The following is a 23,083-nucleotide window of genomic DNA, read 5'->3' as shown; positions in this document are numbered from 1 at the left end:
AGTTGGTGGGATTTAAATGCAGAAACTGAAAGCGACTCCCAGTGATGGTGTCGGAAAAATCCATCTGGGTCACAAATGTCCTTCAGAGAAGGAAACTGCTGTCCTTATCTGGTTTGGCCTACACGTAACTCCAGGCCCACAGCGATGGGGTTGACTCTTGACCACCCTCTGGGCTGGCTGAGCCAGCCACTCAATACAGATATGAGAACAAGGTCAGGATTAGGGTGAGGGTGAGGGTGTGGGTGACGGTGAGGGTGAGAGTGAGGGTGGTGTGGGTGTGGGTGTGGGTGTGGGTGTGGGTGCGGGTGTGGGTGAGGGTGTGGGTGCGGGTGTGGGTGAGGGTGTGGGTGTGTGGGTGAGGGTGTGTGGGTGAGGGTGTGGGTGAAGGTGTGGGTGAGGGTGTGGGGAACTGGTGTGGGAGAGGGTGTGGGAGAAGGTGTGGGAGAAGGTGTGGGAGAGGGTGTGGGAGGGGGTGAGGGTGTGGGTGAGGGTGTGGGTGAGGGTGTGGGTGAGGGTGTGGGTGAGGGTGTGAGGGTGTGGGTGTGGGTGTGTGTGTGTGGGTGTGGGTGAGGGTGAGGATGTGGGAGGGGTGAGGGTGTGGGTGAGGGTGTGGGTGAGGGTGTGGGTGAGGGTGTGGGTGAGGGTGTGGGAGGGGGTGAGGGTGTGGGTGAGGGTGTGGGTGTGGGTGTGGGAGGGGGTGAGGGTGTGGGTGAGGGTGTGGGTGAGGGTGTGGGTGAGGGTGTGGGTGAGGGTGTGGGAGGGGGTGAGGGTGTGGGTGAGGGTGTGGGTGTGGGTGTGGGAGGGGGTGAGGGTGTGGGTGAGGGTGTGGGTGAGGGTGTGGGTGTGGGTGTGGGAGGGGGTGAGGGTGTGGGTGAGGGTGTGGGTGAGGGTGTGGGTGAGGGTGTGGGTGAGGGTGTGAGGGTGTGGGTGTGGGTGTGTGTGAGGGTGTGAGTGAGGGTGAGGATGTGGGAGGGGTGAGGGTGTGGGTGAGGGTGTGGGTGAGGCTGTGGGTGAGGGTGAGGGTGAGGGTGAGGGTGTGTGGGTGAGGGTGTGTGGGTGAGGGTGTCTGTGAGGGTGTGGGTGAGGTTGAGGGTGAGGGTGTGTGGGTGTGGGTGAGGGTGTGGGTGTGGGTGAGTGGGTGAGGGTGTTGGTGAGGGTGTGGGTGTGGGTGAGGGAGTAGGTGAGGGTGTAGGTGAGGGTGTGGGTAAGGGTGTGGGTGAGGGTGTGGGTAAGGGTGTGGGTGTGGGTGAGGGTGTGGGTGAGGGTGTGGGTGAGGGTGTGGGTGAGGGTGTTGGTGTGGGTGTGGGTGTGGGTGAGGGTGTGGGTGAGGGTGTGGGTAAGGGTGTGGGTGTGGGTGAGGGTGTGGGTGTGGGTGAGGGTGTGGGTGAGGGTGTTGGTGTGGGTGTGGGTGTGGGTGAGGATGAGGGTGTGGGTAAGGGTGTGGGTGTGGGTGAGGGTGTGGGTGTGGGTGAGGGTGTGGGTGAGGGTGTGGGTGAGGGTGTGGGTGAGGGTGAGGGTGTGGGTGTCGTTGTGGGTGTGGGTGTGGGTAAGGGTGAGGGTGTGGGTGTGGGTGTGGGTGTAGGTGTGGGTGAGGGTGTGGGTGAGGGTGTGGGTGAGGGTGTGGGTGTGGGTGAGGGTGTGGGTAAGGGTGAGGGTGTGGGTGTGGGTGTGGGTGTGGGTGTGGGTGAGGGTGTGGGTGAGGGTGTGGGTGTGGGTGTGGGTGAGGGTGTGGGTGAGGGTGTGGGTGTGGGTGTGGGTGTGGGTGTGGGTAAGGGTGTGGGTGAGGGTTTGAGTGTGATTCAGTATGATCATGGTTGGTCTGATCTCGGCCTCACCTCCACTCTCGTCCCCGCTGCCTGTTACTGATTCATAACCTGTCTATCTCCTCCTTCCATTTACTCAGCATCACAGCCTGCACCACCCTCTGGGGGAGTCACTCCCACAGGCACATTCCCCTTTCAGAGAAGCAATTCCTCTTCATCTCTGTTGAGATCAGCCGCCCCTTATCCCTCGTGTTCTATATTACCCCACATGAGGATCACCCCTGTTAAATCTCATATCCCTCGGTTTTGTTCCCTGTGTCTATGGAAGACTGTGCTGGCCTTGGAGGGGGATCAGAGGAGGTTTACAAGAATGACCCCAGGGACAAAGCGCTTGTCATATGAGGAGTGGTTGAGGACTCTGGGTCAGTACTTGATGAAGTTTAGAAGGATGAGGGAGGATCTGATTGAAACTTACAGAATACTGAGAGGCCTGGATAGAGTGGTCATAGAGAGAGACTGGGACCCAAGGGCACACCCTCAGGGTGATCGACGCCCCTTTGGAACTGAGATAGAGTCATAGAGATGTACAGCACGGAAACAGACCCTTCGGTCCAACCCGTCCATGCCAACCAGATATCCCAACCCAATCTAGTCCCACCTGCCAGCACCCGGCCCATATCCCTCCAAACCCTTCCTATTCATATACCCATCCAAATGCCTTTTAAATGCTGTAATTGTACCAGCCTCCACCACTTCCTCTGGCAGCTCATTCCATACACGTCCCACCCTCTGAGTGCAAAAGTTGCCCCTTAGGTCTCTTTTATATCTTTCCCCTCTCACCCTAAACCCATGCCCTTTAGTTCTGGACTCCCCCACCCCAGGGAAAAGACTTTGTCTATTTATCCTATCCATGCCCCTCAGAATTTTGTAAACCTCAATAAGGTCACCCCTCAGCCTCCGACGTTCCAGGGAAAACAGCCCCAGCCTGTTCAGCCTCTCCCTATAGCTCAAACCCTCCAACCTTGGCAACATCCTTGTCAATCTTTTCTCCAGCCAGAGGGTGGGGGATCTGTGGGACTCATTGCTGCAGAGAGCTGTGGAGGCCGAGTCACTGAGTGTGTTTGAGACAGAGATAGATTCTCAATTAGTAAGGTTACAGGGAGAAGGCAGGAGAACAAGGCTGGGAAACATGTCAGCCATGATCGAATGATGGAGCAGACGTGATGGGCTGAATGGCCTCATTCTGCTCCCAAATCTTATGGTTTTACAGTCAATTACAATCTTCCCTCATTCTTCTAAACACCAGACAGGATCGGCCGAAACTGCTCAATCTCTCTTCATAAGACACACCCCTCACCTCTGGGGTTAATCAGGTTCAAGGGGCAATTGGAAATGGGCAGTAAAATCATAGAATCCCGACAGTGTGCAAACAGGCCATTTGGCCCATCAAGTTCACAGCAGCCCTTTACCCAGACCCAACCAGTATAACCTTGCATTTCCCACAGCCAATCCACCCTGACCAGCACTCCTTTGGACTGTGAGAGGAAACCCACGCAGACCCAGGGAGAATGTGCAAACTCCACACACACTATCCCCTGAGGTGGGAATTGAACCCGGGTCCCTGGTACTGGGAGGGTGCAGTGCTAACCCCTGAGCCGCCCATGGAGTATTGAGCACAGCCAAAAGATTTTGTTGGAGGGATTTCCAGGCTCAGGGCCTGGTGATGAGGTTACAGTAGGGAAGACATGGAGGGTCTGGGTCTCGAGGAGATCCTGGCGATTGAGCGGGGTGAGGCTGTGACACACATTTCAAAGAATGAGTAACTCCCAGCTGAGGTGGGTCCAGACCAGGAGCCAACGATGTCTCTTGCTCCCCCCTGTACTACACCAGGCAGCTAATAACCATTGGGCTGACATTGGGAAAGTTTTCTGAAATATTTGTCTTGACAGGCACTGAAATGGAAAGTCCTGGTGAAGGGAAAGCGGATTGGCCAGTTGGAGGATTGCCTGGATGGGCAGGGAGCGGATCACGATACTGGCGAGGTCACCGACGAGGATGAAGCTGCTGAGGTCGACGATGAGAACATCAAGAATGAAGTGAAGAGGAAAGGGAAGGTAAAGGCTGCATTGGACTTGCACCAACTCAAGCCCTGTTGACGTGAAGGCCCAGCCCTCCCCTTTACCCTGGAATGGTGGGGTGGCAGTGGCCTGGGGGGTGGGGTGGCAGTGGTCTGGGGGGGTGGGGTGGGTGGAGAAATCTTCCGCTGCAGGGTCAGGGAGGACCCTGGTGGAGATTTGAAGACTCGAGCTGGTCAATGTGCTTACTGTCCAAATCAGCCCTCCACCCTGACCCCAGGCACTGCCATGTTGAGACCCCAGGGGCTCGGTCTCACCTTCTCAAGGTCAATTAGGGACAAATATCACCTTCACATCCACTTGAATAAAGACTTTACAAACGTACAATAAAGATCTTAAAGACTCTAAACCAAAGCTTTGGTTCATGTTTTGCTCTGAATATCTGTTTTACCTAAATCAGATAGTGGGCTTGGGGAGTGAGTGTTATTCACTGCGTAAGTGTCAGGCAATGACTGTCTCCATCCACCCGTTGTTCAATAGTGTCACCATCAGTGAATCCCACTTTGAACATCCCAGGGGTTACCATTGACCTGAAACTCAACTTTTCACAGAAACACAGCAGCTACAAGAGCAGGTCCGAGGCTGGGAATACTGCAGCAAGTAACTCCCCTCCTGACTCCCCAAAGTCTGTCCACCATCTACAAGGCACAAGTCAGGAGTGTGATGGAATGCTCCCCACTTGCCCTGGATGGGGGCATCTCCAACAACACTCAAGATGCTCAACACCACCCAGGACAAAGCAGCCACTTCATTGGCACCACATCCACAATCATCCATTCCCTCCACACCGACGCTCAGTAGCAACAGTGTGTCCCATCTACAAGATGCACTGCAGAAACTCACCAAAGATCCTCAGGCAGCACCTTCCAAACCCACATCCACTTCCATCTAGAAGGACAAGGGCAGCAGATCCATGGGAACATCACCCCCTGCAGTTCCAGGCCACTCACCATCCTGACTTGGAAATACATCGCCATTCCTTCACTGTCACTGGGTCACAATCCTGGAATTCCCTCCCTAAGGGCATTGTGGGTCAACCCACAGCACACGGTCTGCAGCGGTTCAAGAAGCAGTTCACCCCCCCACCTTGCTATCCATGTCGCTCCCCGCCCCAGGGCAGCTCCTGTGTCTCTCTGTACCCAGTGTTGCAGCAGGATCACCCCCTGCCCCAGTGCAGCTCCTGTGTCTCTCTGTACCCAGTGTTGCAGCAGGATCACTCCCCGCCCCAGTGCAGCTGCCGTGTCGCTCTGTACCCAGTGTTGCAGCAGGATGACTCCCCGCCCCAGTGCAGCTCCTGTGTCTCTCTGTACCCAGTGTTGCAGCAGGATCACTCCCCGCCCCAGTGCAGCTCCTGTGTCGCTCTGTACCCAGTGTTGCAGCAGGATCACCCCCTGCCCCAGTGCAGCTGCCGTGTCTCTCTGTACCCAGTGTTGCAGCAGGATCACTCCCCGCCCCAGTGCAGCTGCCGTGTCTCTCTGTACCCAGTGTTGCAGCAGGATCACTCCCCGCCCCAGTGCAGCTGCCGTGTCTCTCTGTACCCAGTGTTGCAGCAGGATCACCCCCTGCCCCAGTGCAGCTGCCGTGTCTCTCTGTACCCAGTGTTGCAGCAGGATCACTCCCCGCCCCAGTGCAGCTGCCGTGTCTCTCTGTACCCAGTGTTGCAGCAGGATCACTCCCCGCCCCAGTGCAGCTCCTGTGTCTCTCTGTACCCAGTGTTGCAGCCGGATCACCCCCCGCCCCAGTGCAGCTCCTGTGTCTCTCTGTACCCAGTGTTGCAGCAGGATCACTCCCCGCCCCAGTGCAGCTCCTGTGTCTCTCTGTACCCAGTGTTGCAACAGGATCACCCCCTGCCCCAGTGCAGCTGCCGTGTCTCTCTGTACCCAGTGTTGCAGCAGGATCACCCCCTGCCCCAGTGCAGCTCCTGTGTCTCTCTGTACCCAGTGTTGCAGCAGGATCACTCCCCGCCCCAGTGCAGCTCCTGTGTCTCTCTATACCCAGTGTTGCAGCAGGATCACTCCCTGCCCCAGTGCAGCTCCCCTGTCTCTCTGTACCCAGTGTTGCAGCAGGATCACCCCCGCCCAAGTGCAGATCCCCTGTCTCTCTGCACCCAGTGTTGCAGCAGGATCACTCCCCGCCCCAGTGCAGCTCCTGTGTCTCTCTGTACCCAGTGTTGCAGCAGGATCACCCCCTGCCCCAGTGCAGCTCCTGTGTCTCTCTGTACCCAGTGTTGCAGCAGGATCACCCCCCGCCCCAGTGCAGCTGCCGTGTCTCTCTGCACCCAGTGTTGCAGCAGGATCACCCCCTGCCCCAGTGCAGCTGCCGTGTCTCTCTGCACCCAGTGTTGCAGCAGGATCACCCCCTGCCCCAGTGCAGCTGCCGTGTCTCTCTGTACCCAGTGTTGCAGCAGGATCACCCCCTGCCCCAGTGCAGCTCCTGTGTCTCTCTGTACCCAGTGTTGCAGCAGGATCACTCCCCGCCCCAGTGCAGCTCCTGTGTCTCTCTGTACCCAGTGTTGCAGCAGGATCACCCCCTGCCCCAGTGCAGCTGCCGTGTCTCTCTGTACCCAGTGTTGCAGCAGGATCACCCTCTGCCCCAGTGCAGCTGCCGTGTCTCTCTGTACCCAGTGTTGCAGCAGGATCACTCCCCGCCCCAGTGCAGCTGCTGTGTCTCTCTGTACCCAGTGTTGCAGCAGGATCACCCCCTGCCCCAGTGCAGCTCCTGTGTCGCTCTGTACCCAGTGTTGCAGCAGGATCACCCCCTGCCCCAGTGCAGCTGCCGTGTCTCTCTGTACCCAGTGTTGCAGCAGGATCACTCCCCGCCCCAGTGCAGCTCCTGTGTCTCTCTGTACCCAGTGTTGCAGCAGGATCACCCCCTGCCCCAGTGTAGCTGCCGTGTCTCTCTGTACCCAGTGTTGCAGCAGGATCACCCCCGCCCCAGTGCAGCTGCCGTGTCTCTCTGTACCCAGTGTTGCAGCAGGATCACCCCCCGCCCCAGTGCAGCTGTTGTGTCTCTCTGTACCCAGTGTTGCAGCAGGATCACCCCCCGCCCCAGTGCAGCTGTTGTGTCTCTCTGTACCCAGTGTTGCAGCAGGATCACTCCCCGCCCCAGTGCAGCTCCTGTGTCTCTCTATACCCAGTGTTGCAGCAGGATCACTCCCTGCCCCAGTGCAGCTCCCCTGTCTCTCTGTACCCAGTGTTGCAGCAGGATCACCCCCGCCCCAGTGCAGCTGCCGTGTCTCTCTGTACCCAGTGTTGCAGCAGGATCACCCCCCGCCCCAGTGCAGCTGTTGTGTCTCTCTGTACCCAGTGTTGCAGCAGGATCACCCCCCGCCCCAGTGCAGCTGTTGTGTCTCTCTGTACCCAGTGTTGCAGCAGGATCACTCCCCGCCCCAGTGCAGCTCCTGTGTCTCTCTATACCCAGTGTTGCAGCAGGATCACTCCCTGCCCCAGTGCAGCTCCCCTGTCTCTCTGTACCCAGTGTTGCAGCAGGATCACCCCCGCCCAAGTGCAGATCCCCTGTCTCTCTGCACCCAGTGTTGCAGCAGGATCACTCCCCGCCCCAGTGCAGCTCCTGTGTCTCTCTATACCCAGTGTTGCAGCAGGATCACCCCCCGCCCCAGTGCAGCTGCAACCCCTCCTCTGTTTATTTCTAAATTCCGTTCTGTCTCTGATTGTCAGGGGTCTAAGCAGAGGTTGGCCAAGGAATTGTCGGATTGTGTGATCTACTGTAAGAGTGTCCATTTCCATAGCTTCAAACATTCCCGAACACATTACAGATTCTACGAGATCTCCTCCTTCACTGAATCCAAGGCCAGAAAACAGATCAAAGAGTCTGGTGAGTGAGAATGAGATAATTAAGACTGGAATCCAATGGAGCGGGTCAGGATGGTTTAAAAATTGAATAACAGACATTCGGGAGGGAGTTACAGACTGGAATCTAATTGAGATGTTGGGGGTGATATCTAATTTGGGGTTCGGGGTGATTTATATACAGAATAACAGATACCCCGGGAGGGAGTTACAGACTGGAATCTAATCGAGGGGTTTGGGTGGTATATATACAGAATAACAGGTACCTGGGAGGGAGTTACCGACTGGAATCTAATCGAGGGGTTTGGGTGGTTTATATACAGAATAACAGATACCCTGGGAGGGAGTTACAGACTGGAATCTAATCGAGGGTTTATGTGACAGTGAGGGGATATAGGATATATTGGGTGTTTAAAAATGTGTTGCTGGAAAAGCGCAGCAGGTCAGGCAGCATCAAAGGAACAGGAGAATCGACGTTTCGGACATAAGCCCTTCTTCAGGAATGAGGAGGGTGTGCCAAGCAGGCTAAGATAAAAGGTAGGGAGGAGGGACTTGGGGGAGGGGCGTTGGGAATATGATAGGTGGAAGGAGGTTAAGGTGAGGGTGATAGGCCGAAGAGGGGGTGGGGGCGGAGAGGTCGGGAAGAAGATTGCAGGTCAAGAAGGCGGTGCTGAGTCTGAGGGTTGGGACTGAGAAAAGGTAGGGGGAGGGGAAATGAGGAAGCTGGAGAAATCTGCATTCATCCCTTGTGGTTGGAGGGTTCCTAGGTGGAAGGTGAGTCGCTCTTCCTCCAGGTGTCGTGTTGCCATGGTCTGGCGATGGAGGAGGCCACGGACCTGCATGTCCTTCGTGGAGCGGGAGGGGGAGTTAAAGTGTTCAGCCACGGGGCGGTTGGGTGGGTTGTTTGGTCCGGGTGTCCCAGAGGTGTTCCCTGAAACGTTCCACAAGTAGGCGGCCTGTCTCCCCAATGTATAGGAGGCCACATCGGGTGCAGCGGATGCAGCAAATGATGTGTGTGGAGGTGCAGGTGAATTTCTGATGGATATTGAAGGATCCCTTGGGGCCTTGGAGGGAAATGAGGGGGGGGAGGTGTGGGCGCAAGTTTTGCATTTCTTGCGGTTGCAGGGGAAGGTGCTGGGGGTGGAGGTTGGGTTGATGAGGGGTGTGGATCTGACGAGGGAGTCACGGAGAGAGTGGTCTTTCCGGAACGCTGATAGGGGAGGGGAGGGAAATATATCCTTGGTAGTGGGGTCCGTTTGGAGGTGGCAGAAATGACGAAGGATTATCCGATGTATCTGGAGGTTGGTGGGGTGGTAGGTGAGGACCAGTGGGGTTCTGTCCTGGTGGCGATTGGAGGGGTGGGGTTCAAGGGCGGAGGAGCGGGAAGTGGAGGAGATGCGGTGGAGGGCATCGTCGACCACGTCTGAGGGGAAATTGTGGTCTTTGAAGAAGGAGGCCATCTGGGTTGTTCGGTATTGGAACTGGTCCTCCTGGGAGCAGATGCGGCGAAGGCGAAGGAATTGGGAATATGGGATGGCGTTTTTACAGGGGCCAGGGTGGGAGGAGGTGTAGTCCAGGTAGCTGTGGGAGTCGGTCGGTTTATAGTAAACGTCTGTGTTGAGTCGGTCGCCCGAGATAGAAATGGAGAGGTCTCGGAAGGGGAGGGAGAAGTCTGAGACGGTCCAGGTAAATTTGAGGTCGGGGTGGAAGGTGTTGGTAAAGTGGATGAACTGTTCAACCTCCTCATGGGAGCACGAGGCGGCGCCGATACAGTCATCGATGTAGCGGAGGAAAAGGTGGGGGGTGGTGCCAGTGTAGCTGCAGAAGATGGACTGTTCCACATATCCTACGAAGAGGCAGGCATAGCTGGGGCCTATGCGGGTGCCCATGGCTACTCCTTTGGTTTGGAGGAAGTGGGAGGATTGGAAAGAGAAGTTGTTCAGGGTGAGGACCAGTTCAGTCAGTCGAAGGAGGGTGTCAGTGGAAGGGTACTGGTCGGTACGGCGGGAAAGGAAGAAGCGAAGGGCTTGGAGGCCTTCGTGATGGGGGATGGAGGTGTACAGGGACTGGATGTCCATGGTGAAGATAAGGTGTTGGGGGCCGGGGAAGCGAAAATCATGGAGGAGGTGGAGGGCGTGGCCGGTGTCTCGAACGTAGGTGGGGAGTTCTTGGACTAAGGGGGACAGGACCGTGTCGAGGTATGCGGAGATGAGTTCGGTGGGGCGGGAGCAGGCTGAGACAATGGGTCAGCCGGGGCAGTCAGGTTTGTGGATTTTGGGCAGGAGGTAGAAGCGGGAGGTGCGGGGTTGTGGGACTATGAGGTTGGAGGCGGTGGATGGGAGGTCCCCTGAGGTGATGAGGTTATGGACGGTCTGGGAGATGATGGTTTGGTGGTGGGGGGTGGGGTCATGGTCAAGGGGGCAGTAGGAGAAGGTGTCCGCGAGCTGGCGTTTGGCCTCAGCGGTGTAAAGGTCGGTGCGCCAGACTACTACCGTGCCTCCCTTGTCTGCTGGTTTGATAGTGAGGTTGGGGTTGGAACGGAGGGAGTGGAGGGCTGCACGTTCCGAGGGTGAGAGGTTGGAGTGGGTGAGAGGAGTGGAGAGGTTGAGGCGGTTAATGTTGCGGCGGCAGTTGGCTATGAAGAGATCGAGGGCAGGTAAGAGGCCAGCGCGGGGTGTCCAGGTTGATGGGGTGTATTGGAGGCGGGAGAAGGGGTCGTCAGAGGGTGGGCGAGAACCCTGGTTGAAGAAGTGGGCGCGGAGGCGAAGGGGGCGGAAGAATTGTTCGATGTCACGCCACGTGTTGAACTCGTTAATCCGAGAGCGTAGGGGAATGAAGGTGAGGCCTCTGCTGAGGACTGATCTTTCATCCTCAGAGAGGGGGAGGTCTGGAGGGATGGTGAAAATACGGCAGGGCTGGGAGCTAGGACATGGTGTGGGGCTGGAGCTGGGAGTGGGGACGGGGTTAGGCGTGCGGGTGGGGCTTGGTGCGGGGGCAGGGATCAGCGTGGGGGTGGGGTTCGACGTGGGGGTGGAGACGCATGCGGTGTGGTCGTTGTGCAGGCAAGTGACGTCACTGGGGGGGTGGAAGTAGATGCTGCGATGTCAACTCCGGGGGCAGACATAGCTGCGGCGACGGCAGAAACGGTGTTGTTCCTGGTGGCTGTGGACCTTGCGGAGGCCGCGAATCTGTCGGCGATGGTCTTCCTGGCGATCGTGGAGGCGGTTGTCTGGGCGACGATCGTGGAGGCTGCATGGTCGGCGGGGGCGGAAGTTACGTCATGGTTCGCGGCGGCGGTTGCTGCAGCAGCCGCGTGGTTAATGGCGCCTGAGTGCTTCCGGAGGCCGATGGAAGATTCTGGAACGGTTGAGGAATCCGGTTTGTGGGGGTAAGTACATGAAAGGTTTTGGTACTTACTGTCTTTAATTTCCGATATGGCTCGGAAGAACTGTTTGTTTAGTTTATGGATCCTTCTGTGGATGAAGAACAGTAGAGGTCCTTTGCAGGTCTGTGAGAGTGTAGTCCTGAGCTGGGGTAGGTCTGACTGCAGGGAATGTAGATAGCGGCGCATGGCTGCAAGTGTGGAGCGAAGGATCTGGAGGGAGGTCTGTTGCTGGAGGCTTCGGATTTGTTGTAGGTACTGGTTGTCCTGGTTGGGTCCAAGTTTTGTTGGTCGGAACGTAGTCCGGATTCCGTGCGGGGTCAGTCTGTTCCGCAGACAGGTGCTGAGGAAGGAGATGTGGGCTGTGGTAGCGAGTCTGTTTGAGGACGTGGCTAAAGAGCTTCAGGGCAGAGGAGATGACCTGGGGGGGTGCAGTGAGAGAGGGACTCACAGAGATCCTTGTAGAGGGAGGAGGAGAGCTTCTTCAAGGAAGGCATCCTTGCAAGAGGATTCGCAGTAGGTTAAAATCAAATAGGAGAAAGTGAGGACTGAAGATGCTGGAGATCGGAGCTTAAAATTGTGTTGCTGGAAAAGCGCAGCAGGTCAGGAAGCATCCAAGGAGCAGGAGAATCGACGTTTCGGGCATTAGCCCTTCTTCTGTTTGGGTTTTATATACAGAATAACAGATTCCCAGGAGGGAGTGACAGACTGGAATCTAATCAAGGGGTTCGGGTGGTTTATATACAGAATAACAGATACCCGGGAGGGAGTTACCGACTGGAATCTAATCGAGGAGTTCGAGTGGTTTATACACAGAATAACAGATACCTAGGACGGAGTTACCGAGTGCAATCTAAGCAAGGGGTTTGGGTGGTTTATATACAGAATAACAGATTCCCGGGAGGGAGTTACCGACTGGAATCTAATCGAGGGGTTCGGGTGGTTTATATGCAGAATAACAGATTCCCGGGAGGGAGTTACCGAGTGGAATCTGATCGAATGGGTTCGGGTGGTTTATATACAGAATAATAGATTCCTGGGAGGGAGTTACCGACTGGAATCTAATCGAGGGGTTTGGGTGGTTTACATACAGAATAACAGATACCTGGGAGGAAGTTACAGACTGGAATTTAATCGAGGGGCTCGGGGTGTTTTATATACAGAATAACAGATACCCCGGGAGGGAATTACGGACTGGAATCTAATCGAGGGGTTCGGGTGGTTTACATACAGAATAACAGATACCTGGGAGGAAGTTACAGACTGGAATTTAATCGAGGGGCTTGGGGTGTTTTATATACAGAATAACAGATACCCCGGGAGGGAGTTACGGACTGGAATCTAATCGAGGGGTTTGGGTGGTTTACATACAGAATAACAGATACCCGGGAGGGAGTTACGGACTGGAATCTAATCGAGGGGTTCGGGGTGTTTTATATACAAGAATAACAGATACCTAGGAGGGAGTTACAGACTGGAATCTAATCGAGGGGTTCGGGGGGTTTATATACAGAATAACAGATTCTCAGGAGGGAGTTACAGACTGGAATCTAATCGAGGGGTTCGAGTGGTTTACATACAGAATAACAGGTTCCTGGGAGGGAGTTACCGACTGGAATCTAATTGAGGGGTTCGGGTGGTTTATATATATAACAACAGATTCCTGGGAGGGAGTTACGGACTGGAATCTAATCGAGGAGTTTGGGTGGTTTATATACAGAATAATAGATTATCGGGAGGGAGTTACAGACTGGAATCTATTCGAGGGATTTGGGTGGTTTACATACATATAACAGATACTTGGGAGGGAGTTACAGACTGGAATCTAATCGAGGGGTTCGGGTGGTTTATATGCAGAATAACAGATTCCCGGGAGGGAGTTACCGAGTGGAATCTGATCGACTGGGTTCGGGTGGTTTATATACAGAATAACAGATACCTGGGAGGGAGTTACAGACTGGAATCTAATCGAGGGGTTCGGGGTGTTTTATATACAGAATAACAAGTACCCTGGTAGAGAGTTACAGACTGGAATCTAATCGAGGGGTTCGGGTGGTTTATATACAGAAAAACAGATTCCCGCGAGGGAGTTACCGACTGGAATCTAATCGAATAGGTTCGGGTGGTTTATATACAGAATAATAGATTCCTGGGAGGGAGTTACAGACTGGAATCTAATCGAGGGGTTTGAGTGGTTTATATATAGAATAACAGATTCCTGGGAGGAAGTTACCGACTGGAATCTAATCGAGGGGTTTGGGTGGTTTATATACAGAGTAACAGATACCCCGGGAGGGAGTTACATACTGGAATATACTCGAGGGCTTTGGGTGGTTTATACACAGAATAACAGATACCTGGGAGGGAGTTACCGACTGGAATCTAATCGAGGGGTTTGTGTGGTTTATATACAGAATAACAGATACCTGGGAGGGAGTTACAGACTGGAATCTAATCGAGGGGTTCGGGGTGTTCATATATAGAATAACAGATTCCTGGGAGGGAGTTACAGACTGGAATCTAATCGAGGGGTTCGGGTGTTTTATATACAGAATAACAGATACCTGGGAGGGAGTTACAGATTGGAATCTAATCGAGGGGTTCGGGTGTTTTATATACAGAATAACAGATACCTGGGAGGGAGTTACAGACTGGAATCTAATCGAGGGGTTCGGGGTGTTTATATATAGAATAACAGATTCCTGGGAGGGAGTTACAGACTGGAATCTAATCGAGGGGTTTGGGGTGTTTTATATACAGAATAACAGATACTTGGGAGGGAGTTACAGACTGGAATCTAATCGAGGGGTTCGGGGTGTTTATATACAGAATAACAGATACCTGGGAGGGAGTTACAAACTGGAATCTAATCGAGGGGTTCGGGTGTTTTATATACAGAATAACAGATTCCTGGGAGGGAGTTACAGACTGGAATCTAATCGAGGGGTTTGGGGTGTTTTATATACAGAATAACAGATACCCCGGGAGGGAGTTACCGACTGGAATCTAATCGAGGGGTTTGTGTGGTTTATATACAGAATAACAGATACCCGGGAGGGAGTTACAGACTGGAATCTAATCGAGGGGTTCGAGTTGTTTATATACAGAATAACGGATACCCTGGAAGGGAGTAACAGACTGGAATCTAATCGAGGGGTTCGAGTTGTTTATATACAGAATAACGGATACCCTGGGAGGGAGTAACAGACTGGAATCTAATTGAGGGGTTCAGGTGTTTTATATACAGAATAACAGATACCCTGGGAGGGAGTTACAGACTGGAATCTAATCGAGGGGTTCGAGTTGTTTATATACAGAATAACGGATACCCTGGGAGGGAGTAACAGACTGGAATCTAATCGAGGGGTTTGAGTTGTTTATATACAGAATAACGGATACCCTGGGAGGGAGTAACAGACTGGAATCTAATCGAGGGGTTCGAGTTGTTTATATACAGAATAACGGATACCCTGGGAGGGAGTAACAGACTGGAATCTAATTGAGGGGTTCAGGTGTTTTATATACAGAATAACAGATACCCTGGGAGGGAGTTACAGACTGGAATCTAATCGAGGGGTTCGAGTTGTTTATATACAGAATAACGGATACCCTGGGAGGGAGTTACAGACTGGAATCTAATCGAGGGGTTCGAGTTGTTTATATACAGAATAACGGATACCCTGGGAGGGAGTAACAGACTGGAATCTAATTGAGGGGTTCAGGTGTTTTATATACAGAATAACAGATACCCCGGGAGGGAGTTACAGACTGGAATCTAATCGAGGGGTTCGCGTGGTTTATATACAGAATAACAGATACCTGGGTGGGAGTTACAGACTGGAATCTAATCGAGTAGTTCGGGTGGTTTATATACAGAATAACAGATACCTGGATCTACTGAGCTTTTCCAGGAATTTCTGTTTCTGTTTCTGATTTACAACATCTGTAGTTCTTTTGGATTTTAATTGATTCCCGGGTGGGAGTTGCGGACAGCAATCTAACCGAGGGATCTCTGAACTCTCTAGATTACTGATGTCTAGAAGTAAAACTGTTTTGATGTGTTGAATAGTTTGGTGTCGTGACTGGATTTCCTTCATTTTGCTTGGCAAGGCATTGACCAGTTCGGTTTCTGCTGTGATTATTCTCTGAGCTGCCTGCTCTGTTTTTCCACACAGCAAATGAATTTGTCCGTCACAATGCCTGGCAGATGACTCGCGTGTACCCCAGTGGATTCAGAACAGATTCCTCAAACTTCAGTCCCCAGGAGATGTGGAATGCAGGCTGCCAGATAGGTAACCAATCACCTCATGGGATCCAGTGGATCAGGGAGCTGTGGTGCTCTGTTGAGTTGCTCAGGGTGGGGGAACAGAATCTGCATAACAGATGCAAAACCTTCCTATTAAAGATAGGGTGGGAAATGTGCACCTTCATGTTTCAGAATCATAGGATGGTTAGAGTGTATAAGAAGGCCATTCGGCCTATTGACTCCATGCTGGTCTCTGTAAGAGCTACTCAATAGTGCCACTCCCCTGCCCCACCTTTCCCACATGGCCCAGTAAATGTTTGCTGTTCCCCTGCCTCTCCCCACACTCACAAACGGCACATGAAAGATTGGAACCACTCTCTGCGTTTTTACCAGTGCATTACCCCGACGCCATCTGAGTGAATTATGTTCACCAACCTCCCCCAGTGGGACCTTATCTAAAATTTGCTGAAAATCCAAATACACCACATCCACTGGTTCCCTCATCGTGTAGCATTCCAGTGAAACACGAACAAGTTTGCCAGTCACGGTATCCCTTTCACAAATACATGTTGACTCAGTCCCAGTCAAATCATCATGTTTTAAGTGTCCAATAATTGTGTGCTTTAGAATAGATTCTAGAATGTTCCTTATTTCTGATGTTTGACTAACAGCTCAGTAGTTAATCTCTCTCTTTTCTTAAACAGTGGGCTGACATTTGCAATTTTCAGTCTGCAGGTACTTTGTCAGAATGATTAGAATTTGGAAGAATTATCACCAATACATCCACTACCTCTGTACCCACCTCTTAATAACCCCCTAAGATGGGTCTCAGTAGTTAAACTTCAGTCCCATTAACTTCTGCAATATTATCTTTTTACTAATTTGTTTCAGTTCCTCACTCTCACTAGTCCCTTGGATCGCTATCATTTCCAAGCGATTTCTGATATGTTCCTATGTGAAGACAGACACAAAATAATTATTTGGTTTCTCTGCATTTTTCCTGTTTTGCATTACAAATTCTCCTGCCTTTGCCTATAGTGGACTGACATTTATCTTCATTAATCTTTTGATGTTTTACCTTTTTTAAATGTATTTTTACATACAGAGGCTTTTACTGCCTGTTTTTATGTTTCTTGCTAAATTATATTAATTATCTATTCTCCCTTTCTTTATTAACTTCTTCATCTTTTGCTGAGCTCCCAATCCTCAACCATATTACTTTATTTTTGACAACTTTAAAAGCCTCTCTTTTTGATCTAGATAAATCTTTAACTTCCTTTGTTAGTGACAGTTGACTCATTTTTCCTGTTGGGAATTTTGTGCCTTAAATGTTCCTCGTAAACCATGTACTAATTCTTTAAATACTAGCCATTGCCTGGCCACCATCATATCTTTTAATGTATTTTCCCAGTCTACAACAGTCAGTTTGTTCCTTTTCTCTTTATGGTTTAATTTGTTTAGATTTAAGACTGGAGTTTCATGTTCAACTACATCCTTTTCCAACTTAATACATTTTCTAATATATTATGATCACTCTTCCCTAAAGGTTCTTTTACAACAGGATTATTAATCAGCCCTTACAAATTGCATAGCTCTATAAAAACCGATTTCCTGGGTTTTTAAAAATTGCTTGTTGGGCATTGTTGGTTGGGCCCAGCCTTTATTGCCCATCCCTAGTTGCCCCTTGAGGAGGTGGGGGTGAGCTGCCTTCTTGAACCGCTGCAGTCTGTGTGCTGTAGGTAGACCCACAATGTCCCTTAGGGAGGGAATTCCAGGATTTTGATCCAGTGACAGTGAACGTAAAGCGATATATTTCAGGATGGTGAGTGGCTTGGAGGGGAACTTGCAGGGGGTGGTGTTCCCATGTATCTGCTGCCCTTGTCCTTCTAGATGGAAGAGGTTGTGGGTTGAAAGATGCTGTCTGAGGGTCTTTGGTGAATTTCTGCAGTGCATCTTGTAGATGGTACACGCTGCTGCTACTATTGAGTTGGTTCCTCAATATATTGTCCAGAGAACCATATCAATCACATTCTAGGAACTCCTGCTGCACTACAATGATCCACATCAAGAAATAGACTCTAGAGTCAGAGAGCCCTACAAGTAGAAACACAACCTTCGGTCCAACCAGTCGGTGCTGAACGTAATCCCCAACTTAACTCATCCCATCTGCCTTCTCCTCCAAACATTTCTTATTCATGAACTTACCTAAATATCTTTTAAATGTTGTAACTGCATCTGCATCCACCACTCCCTCTGCAAGGTCATTCCACACACGGACCACTCTCTGTGTAAAAATGTTGTCCCTCATGTCTTTGTAATATCTTTCTCCACTGAGCTTAAAAATATGTCCCCCTATTGAAACTCATCCACCCTCGAGAAAAGGCATTGGCCATTCCCCATATCCATGCCCCTCAAGATTTTATAAACCTCTGTCAGGTCACCCCTCACCTCCTGCTCTGCAGTGAACAAAGTCCCAGCCTATCCAGCCTCTCCTTATCATTCAAACCTTCCATTCCCAGCAACATCCTGGTAAATCCCTGAACCCTGGATAGTTTTAATAATATCCTTCCTATAAGAGGGTATCCAGAACTAGACAGAACACTCCTGAAGAGGCCTCACCAACTTCAACGTTATGTCACTACTCCAATACTCAAAGGACTGAGCTATGAAGGCTAGTGTGCTCAACACTTTCTTAACCTCACTGTCTACATGTGATGCACTTCAAAGAATTATGTACCTGAACCCTGAGGTCCCTCATGTTCTACAACACTACCCAATGCTCCACTTTTAATTGTATAAGTTCTACCCTTGTAAATTAAAATCATCCACGTTTACTACATTGCCCTGTTACTGGCGTTTTTAATTTCCTGAATTATACATGCCCTACATCACCCCATTACCATTTTGAGGCCTGTTAAGAACTCCCATCAATGTTTGATGCTCCTTGCTGTTTCATAATTCCACCCGAACATTCTATAGATTATAAGTCATTAATATATTGCCAAGTGAACCAGGATTCTGGGAATCCCGGAGGATGTTGCCTGGTATGGAAGGTGCTAGCTATGAAGAGAGGTTGAGTAGGTTAGGTTTGTTTTCACTGGAAAAAAGGAGGTTGAGGGGGGACCTGATTGAGGTTTATAAAATCGTGAAGGATATAGACAGGGTGGATAGAGACAAGCTTTTTCCCAGGGTGAAGGATTCAATAACGAGAGGTCACGCTTTCAAGGTGAGAGGGGGAAAGTTTAAGGGGGGATACACGCGGCAAGTACTTCACACAGAGGGCGGTGGACGTTTGGAACGCGTTCCCAGCAGAGGTGGTAGAGGCAGGCGCGGGAGATTCATTTGCACCCATTGTACTCTATGCTACTGTCTCCCCATCCCCACCCTCCTCTAGCTTATCTCTCCACGCTTCAGGCTCTCTGCCTTTATTCCTGATGAAGGGCTTTTGCCTGAAACGTCGATTTCGAAGCTCCTCGGATGCTGCCTGAACTGCTGTCCTCTTCCAGCACCACTAATCCAGAATCATTTAAGATGCGTCTGGACAGATGCATGAGTGGGTGGGGAGCAGAGGGATACAGATGCTTAGGAATTGGGCGACAGGTTTAGATAATGGATTTGGGTCGGCTCAGGGTTGGAGGGCCGAAGGGCCTGTTCCTGGGGTGTAAATTTTCTTTGTTCTTTGGTTGTTAATCTATGGAATTATTTGCACAGTGAAGTAGTTGATGAAACTTCAATAGACGCTTTTAAAGCTAAGGTTGATATATCTTTGAACAATGAAGGAATTAAGGGTTACAGTGAGAGTGCAGGAAAGTGGATCTGAGTCTATGGAATGGTGAAGTGGACTCGAGGGGCCGGATGGCCTATGCCTGCTCCTAGTTCTGATGTTCTTACGTGATTCTATTATAAACATTCCTCCTGTCCGATAAACATATGTTCACAATATTCTCCCTCCCCCGACACTCAGCAAATTTTGTATCTTTTCCCCGATGTCTCTTGTATTCTCCATGAGCTCTGACCTGCCCACAGCTCGATGACATGACATCAACAGCATCTCCTTCGTCTAACCCCTCTGCAACCTGTTACCAACCCAGACCAGATCCCCAAATCTGACTACCATCTGGCAGGATCCAGAATTTACTTTTAAGTAGGCAGAGCTTGAAATCCCAGTTACTTATTAAGAGAATAATGTCACAAGATTCCAACTTTAAACAAACAGAAGAAAATTGTACGACAAAAAAGTCAACAAGTAAATGGTAAATCCGACCTGTCTTATTGGAAATAACATGCAGTAAACATCAATTAACAGGTAAACTGTGGACAAATGCACCATCAAACTACACCTTAAGTACCAGGCACAACTGAGGCAGGTCCTAGGAACTTCTCAGTAACCAACCAGACGAGTGTAGTCACTAGGGGTTCCAAACATTCGACAAAACTCCCACACAATAGATTTCAGCTGCTCTCTTTGGAGGATCCAGCCTCTGATTTCACTCACTATCCCCTCCCACTCTGATTTCCCTCACTAGCCCCCCCCACTCTGATTTCCCTCACTAGCCCCGCCCACTCTGATTTCCCTCACTAGCCCCTCCCACTCTGATTTCCCTCACTAGCCCCTCCCACTCTGATTTCACTCACTAGCCCCTCCCACTCTGATTTCCCTCACTAGCTCCTCCCACTCTGATTTCACTCACGAGCCCCTCCCACTCTGATTTCACTCACTAGCTCCTCCCACTCTGATTTCGCTCACTAGCCCCGCCCACCCTGATTTCCCTCGCTAGCCCCTCCCACTCTGAGTTCCCTCACTAGCCCCGCCCACTCTGATTTCCCTCACTAGCCCCGCCCACTCTGATTTCCCTCAGTATCCCCTCCCACTCTGATTTCCCTCAGTAGCCCCTCCCACTCTGATTTCCCTCACTAGCCCCTCCCACTCTGATTTCACTCAGTAGCCCCTCCCACTCTGATTTCCCTCACTAGCCCCTCCCACTCTGATTTCCCTCACTAGCCCCTCCCACTCTGATTTCACTCAGTAGCCCCTCCCACTCTGATTTCCCTCAGTAGCCGCTCCCACTCTGATTTCCCTCACTAGCCCCTCCCACTCTGATTTCACTCAGTAGCCCCTCCCACTCTGATTTCCCTCACTAGCCCCTCCCACTCTGATTTCACTCAGTAGCCCCTCCCACTCTGATTTCCCTCACTAGCCCCTCCCACTCTGATTTCCCTCACTAGCCCCTCCCACTCTGATTTCACTCAGTAGCCCCTCCCACTCTGATTTCCCTCACTAGCCCCTCCCACTCTGATTTCACTCAGTAGCCCCTCCCACTCTGATTTCCCTCAGTAGCCGCTCCCACTCTGATTTCCCTCACTAGCCCCTCCCACTCTGATTTCCCTCACTAGCCAGTCCCACTCTGATTTCACTCACTAGCCCCTCCCACTCAGGTTTCCCTCAGTAGCCCCTCCCACTCTGATTTACCTCAGTAGCCCCTCCCACTCTGATTTACCTCACTAGCCCCTCCCACTCTGTATGCTGCTTCCCAGTAGCTCAGCTGGCCCCTCCTGAGATTGGATTCTCCTGGCTGTTCTCCAATATTGAGTCACCATCATGGTTCTATCTCTCCAGTTGTTCTGAATGGAACCCCCTGTACCTGGGCATCAGTTTACCCACGTACAGCTTCACTAACAGCCAGCCATAGGCTCTCTTTCTAGAACTGCCCACCTCTCTCGGACGCAGCGTCCTGTCCATCCCACTGCACTGATAAGTGTCCCAGAACTTTCCCCAGCTCCCAGCCTGTAACCTCGGTCACTTTCACAGCTCCGAGTGTGAAAATGTAAGTGTGTGAGAATGTGTGTGTGAGCGTGAGAGCATGAGAGTGTGAGAATGTGTGTGTGTGCATGCATGTGTGTGAAGGTGTGTTTGTGTGTTGCTGTGTGTGTGTGTCGCTGTGTGTGTGTCGCTGTGTGTGTGTCTGTGTGTGTGTGTGTGTGTGTGTGAGTCTGTGTGTGTGAGTCTGTGTGTGTCTGTGTATGTGTGAGAGTATCTCTGTGTGTGTGAGTGTGAGGGTGTGTGTGAGTGTCTGTGTGTATGTGTCTGTGTGTATGTGTCTGTGTGTATGTCAGTGTGTGTGTGTCTGTGTGTGTGTCTCTGTGTGTGAGTGTGTGTGTATCAGTGTGTGTCAGTGTGTGTCGCTGTGTGTGTTTGTGTGAGTGTGTGTGTGTGTGTGTGTGTGCGAGAGAAGTACATTTGGTGACCCCCCTCCCCCGTCACAGTTGGCTCTTTCGTCTCCATGGTGACAGCACTGACTGACACGGTTTTTCCTGTTGTTTCCTGTGAAGTGGCGTTGAATTTCCAGACAGCTGGGGAGGAGATGGACCTGAACGATGGCCTCTTCAGTCGGAATGCTCGCTGCGGCTTTGTACTGAAACCCAGCTTCATGAGAACAGTGGCATCGAACTTTGACCCTGAAAACCCCCGAGGTACGGCTGGTTATCGGCCTCTCAATCTAACGATCCAGGTAAGCTCATTAATGTCTCCCCTCCATCTCTCCCTCGGTCTCTCCTTTCTCTGTCACCCTGAAGACCATAAAACATAGAAGCCAGAATTCTGTACCTGAGTGCACACTCACTCTGGTTCAGTACCGAGGCCCCTTGGTAACTAAGACAGTGCCATAAATGGCAAGGTGTAACCGTTACAGTGTACTCCTGCCAGAACATGTCATAATAAAGCCAGTTCTGATCCTACAGAAGTAGACCACTCAGCCCATCTGTCTGCCTCAGCTTTGAGAGCCCTCTGTGGTAAAGTTAATATCCACCCAACACCAGGTTATAGTCCAACTGGTTTATTTGGAAGCACTAGCTTTCGGAGCGCTGCCCCTTCATCAGGTCACAGTATTAAAAGATTCGCAAGCTTGTATTTTCAAATAAACCTGTTGGACTATAATCTGGTGTTGGGTAATTTTTAACTTTAGATTTAGAAGGGTAATGAGGGGCAATGTTTTATACACAGTTTGTGTGTGGAATGAGCTGCCAGAGGAGGAGGTGGTAGAGGCTGGTACAATTACAATATTTAATAGAGATTTGGACAGGCACATGAACAGGAAGGGTTTACGGGGAGATGGGCCAATTGCAGGCGAGTGGGACTAGTTTAATTTGGGAAACTTGCTCAACATGGCCGGGTTGTACAGAAGGTTCTGTTTCTCTGCTGTATGAGTCTATGTGTCAATAGCTGTAGTAGTCTGACTGTGTTCCCTGTTCAGTTTCACTTGAGTGTTTGTATCAAAAACAATATGGGAACTTCACTTCACATTCTCCCAGAGTCTGCGCGGGTTTCCTCCGGGTGCTCCGGTTTCCTCCCACAGTCCTAAAGATGTGCAGGTCAGGTGAATTGGCCATGCTAAATTGCCCGTAGTGTTAGGTGAAGGGGTAAATGTACGGGAATGGGTGGGTTATGCTTCGGCGGGTCAGTATGGACTTATTGGGCCGAAGGGCCTGTTTCCACACTGTAAGTAATCTAATCTAATGATGTTGGAGCTAGTTACAGCAATTTACAGCTCAACACACACATTTCCACAGGCTCTCGTCCTCACCCCCAATACCTGAGCAGTTTGAACTCTCTAATTCCTGAAACTTCCTGCAGCCTTTATTGTTCCTTCTAAACCAGGTAACATTTCAACCTCTCAACTGCACACACTGGTGTTGTGGTTCTGTTCACCGAGCTGGGAATTTGTGTTGCAGACGTTTCGTCCCCTGTCTAG

The 23,083-nt window shown here is 51.3% G+C and overlaps 1 protein-coding gene across 7 annotated transcripts in view; it reads left to right on the top strand.

The window, feature by feature from the left end:
* LOC122547116 (1-phosphatidylinositol 4,5-bisphosphate phosphodiesterase delta-4-like) overlaps window positions 1-23,083 on the top strand; it is a 140,561-nt gene that overhangs the window by 95,780 nt on the left and 21,698 nt on the right. For 6 of the 7 annotated variants that reach the window (XM_087989406.1, XM_087989405.1, XM_087989401.1 and 3 more), the window contains 4 exons: window positions 3,713-3,877; window positions 7,576-7,732; window positions 15,265-15,381; window positions 21,666-21,844. In XM_087989406.1, the coding sequence (XP_087845532.1) occupies window positions 3,713-3,877; window positions 7,576-7,732; window positions 15,265-15,381; window positions 21,666-21,844 (618 nt within the window). The remainder of the gene's footprint in view (window positions 1-3,712; window positions 3,878-7,575; window positions 7,733-15,264; window positions 15,382-21,665; window positions 21,845-23,083) is intronic. The other variant, XM_087989402.1, reaches the window with a different exon arrangement.

This window comes from Chiloscyllium plagiosum, unplaced genomic scaffold, assembly GCF_037043375.1.
Source record: "Chiloscyllium plagiosum isolate Xiang-an unplaced genomic scaffold, Cpla_swu_hap1 HiC_scaffold_7, whole genome shotgun sequence".
NCBI lineage: Eukaryota > Metazoa > Chordata > Chondrichthyes > Orectolobiformes > Hemiscylliidae > Chiloscyllium > Chiloscyllium plagiosum.
Note: the sequence above shows the minus strand (reverse complement) of the source record. Positions and strands in the feature narration are given on the sequence as shown.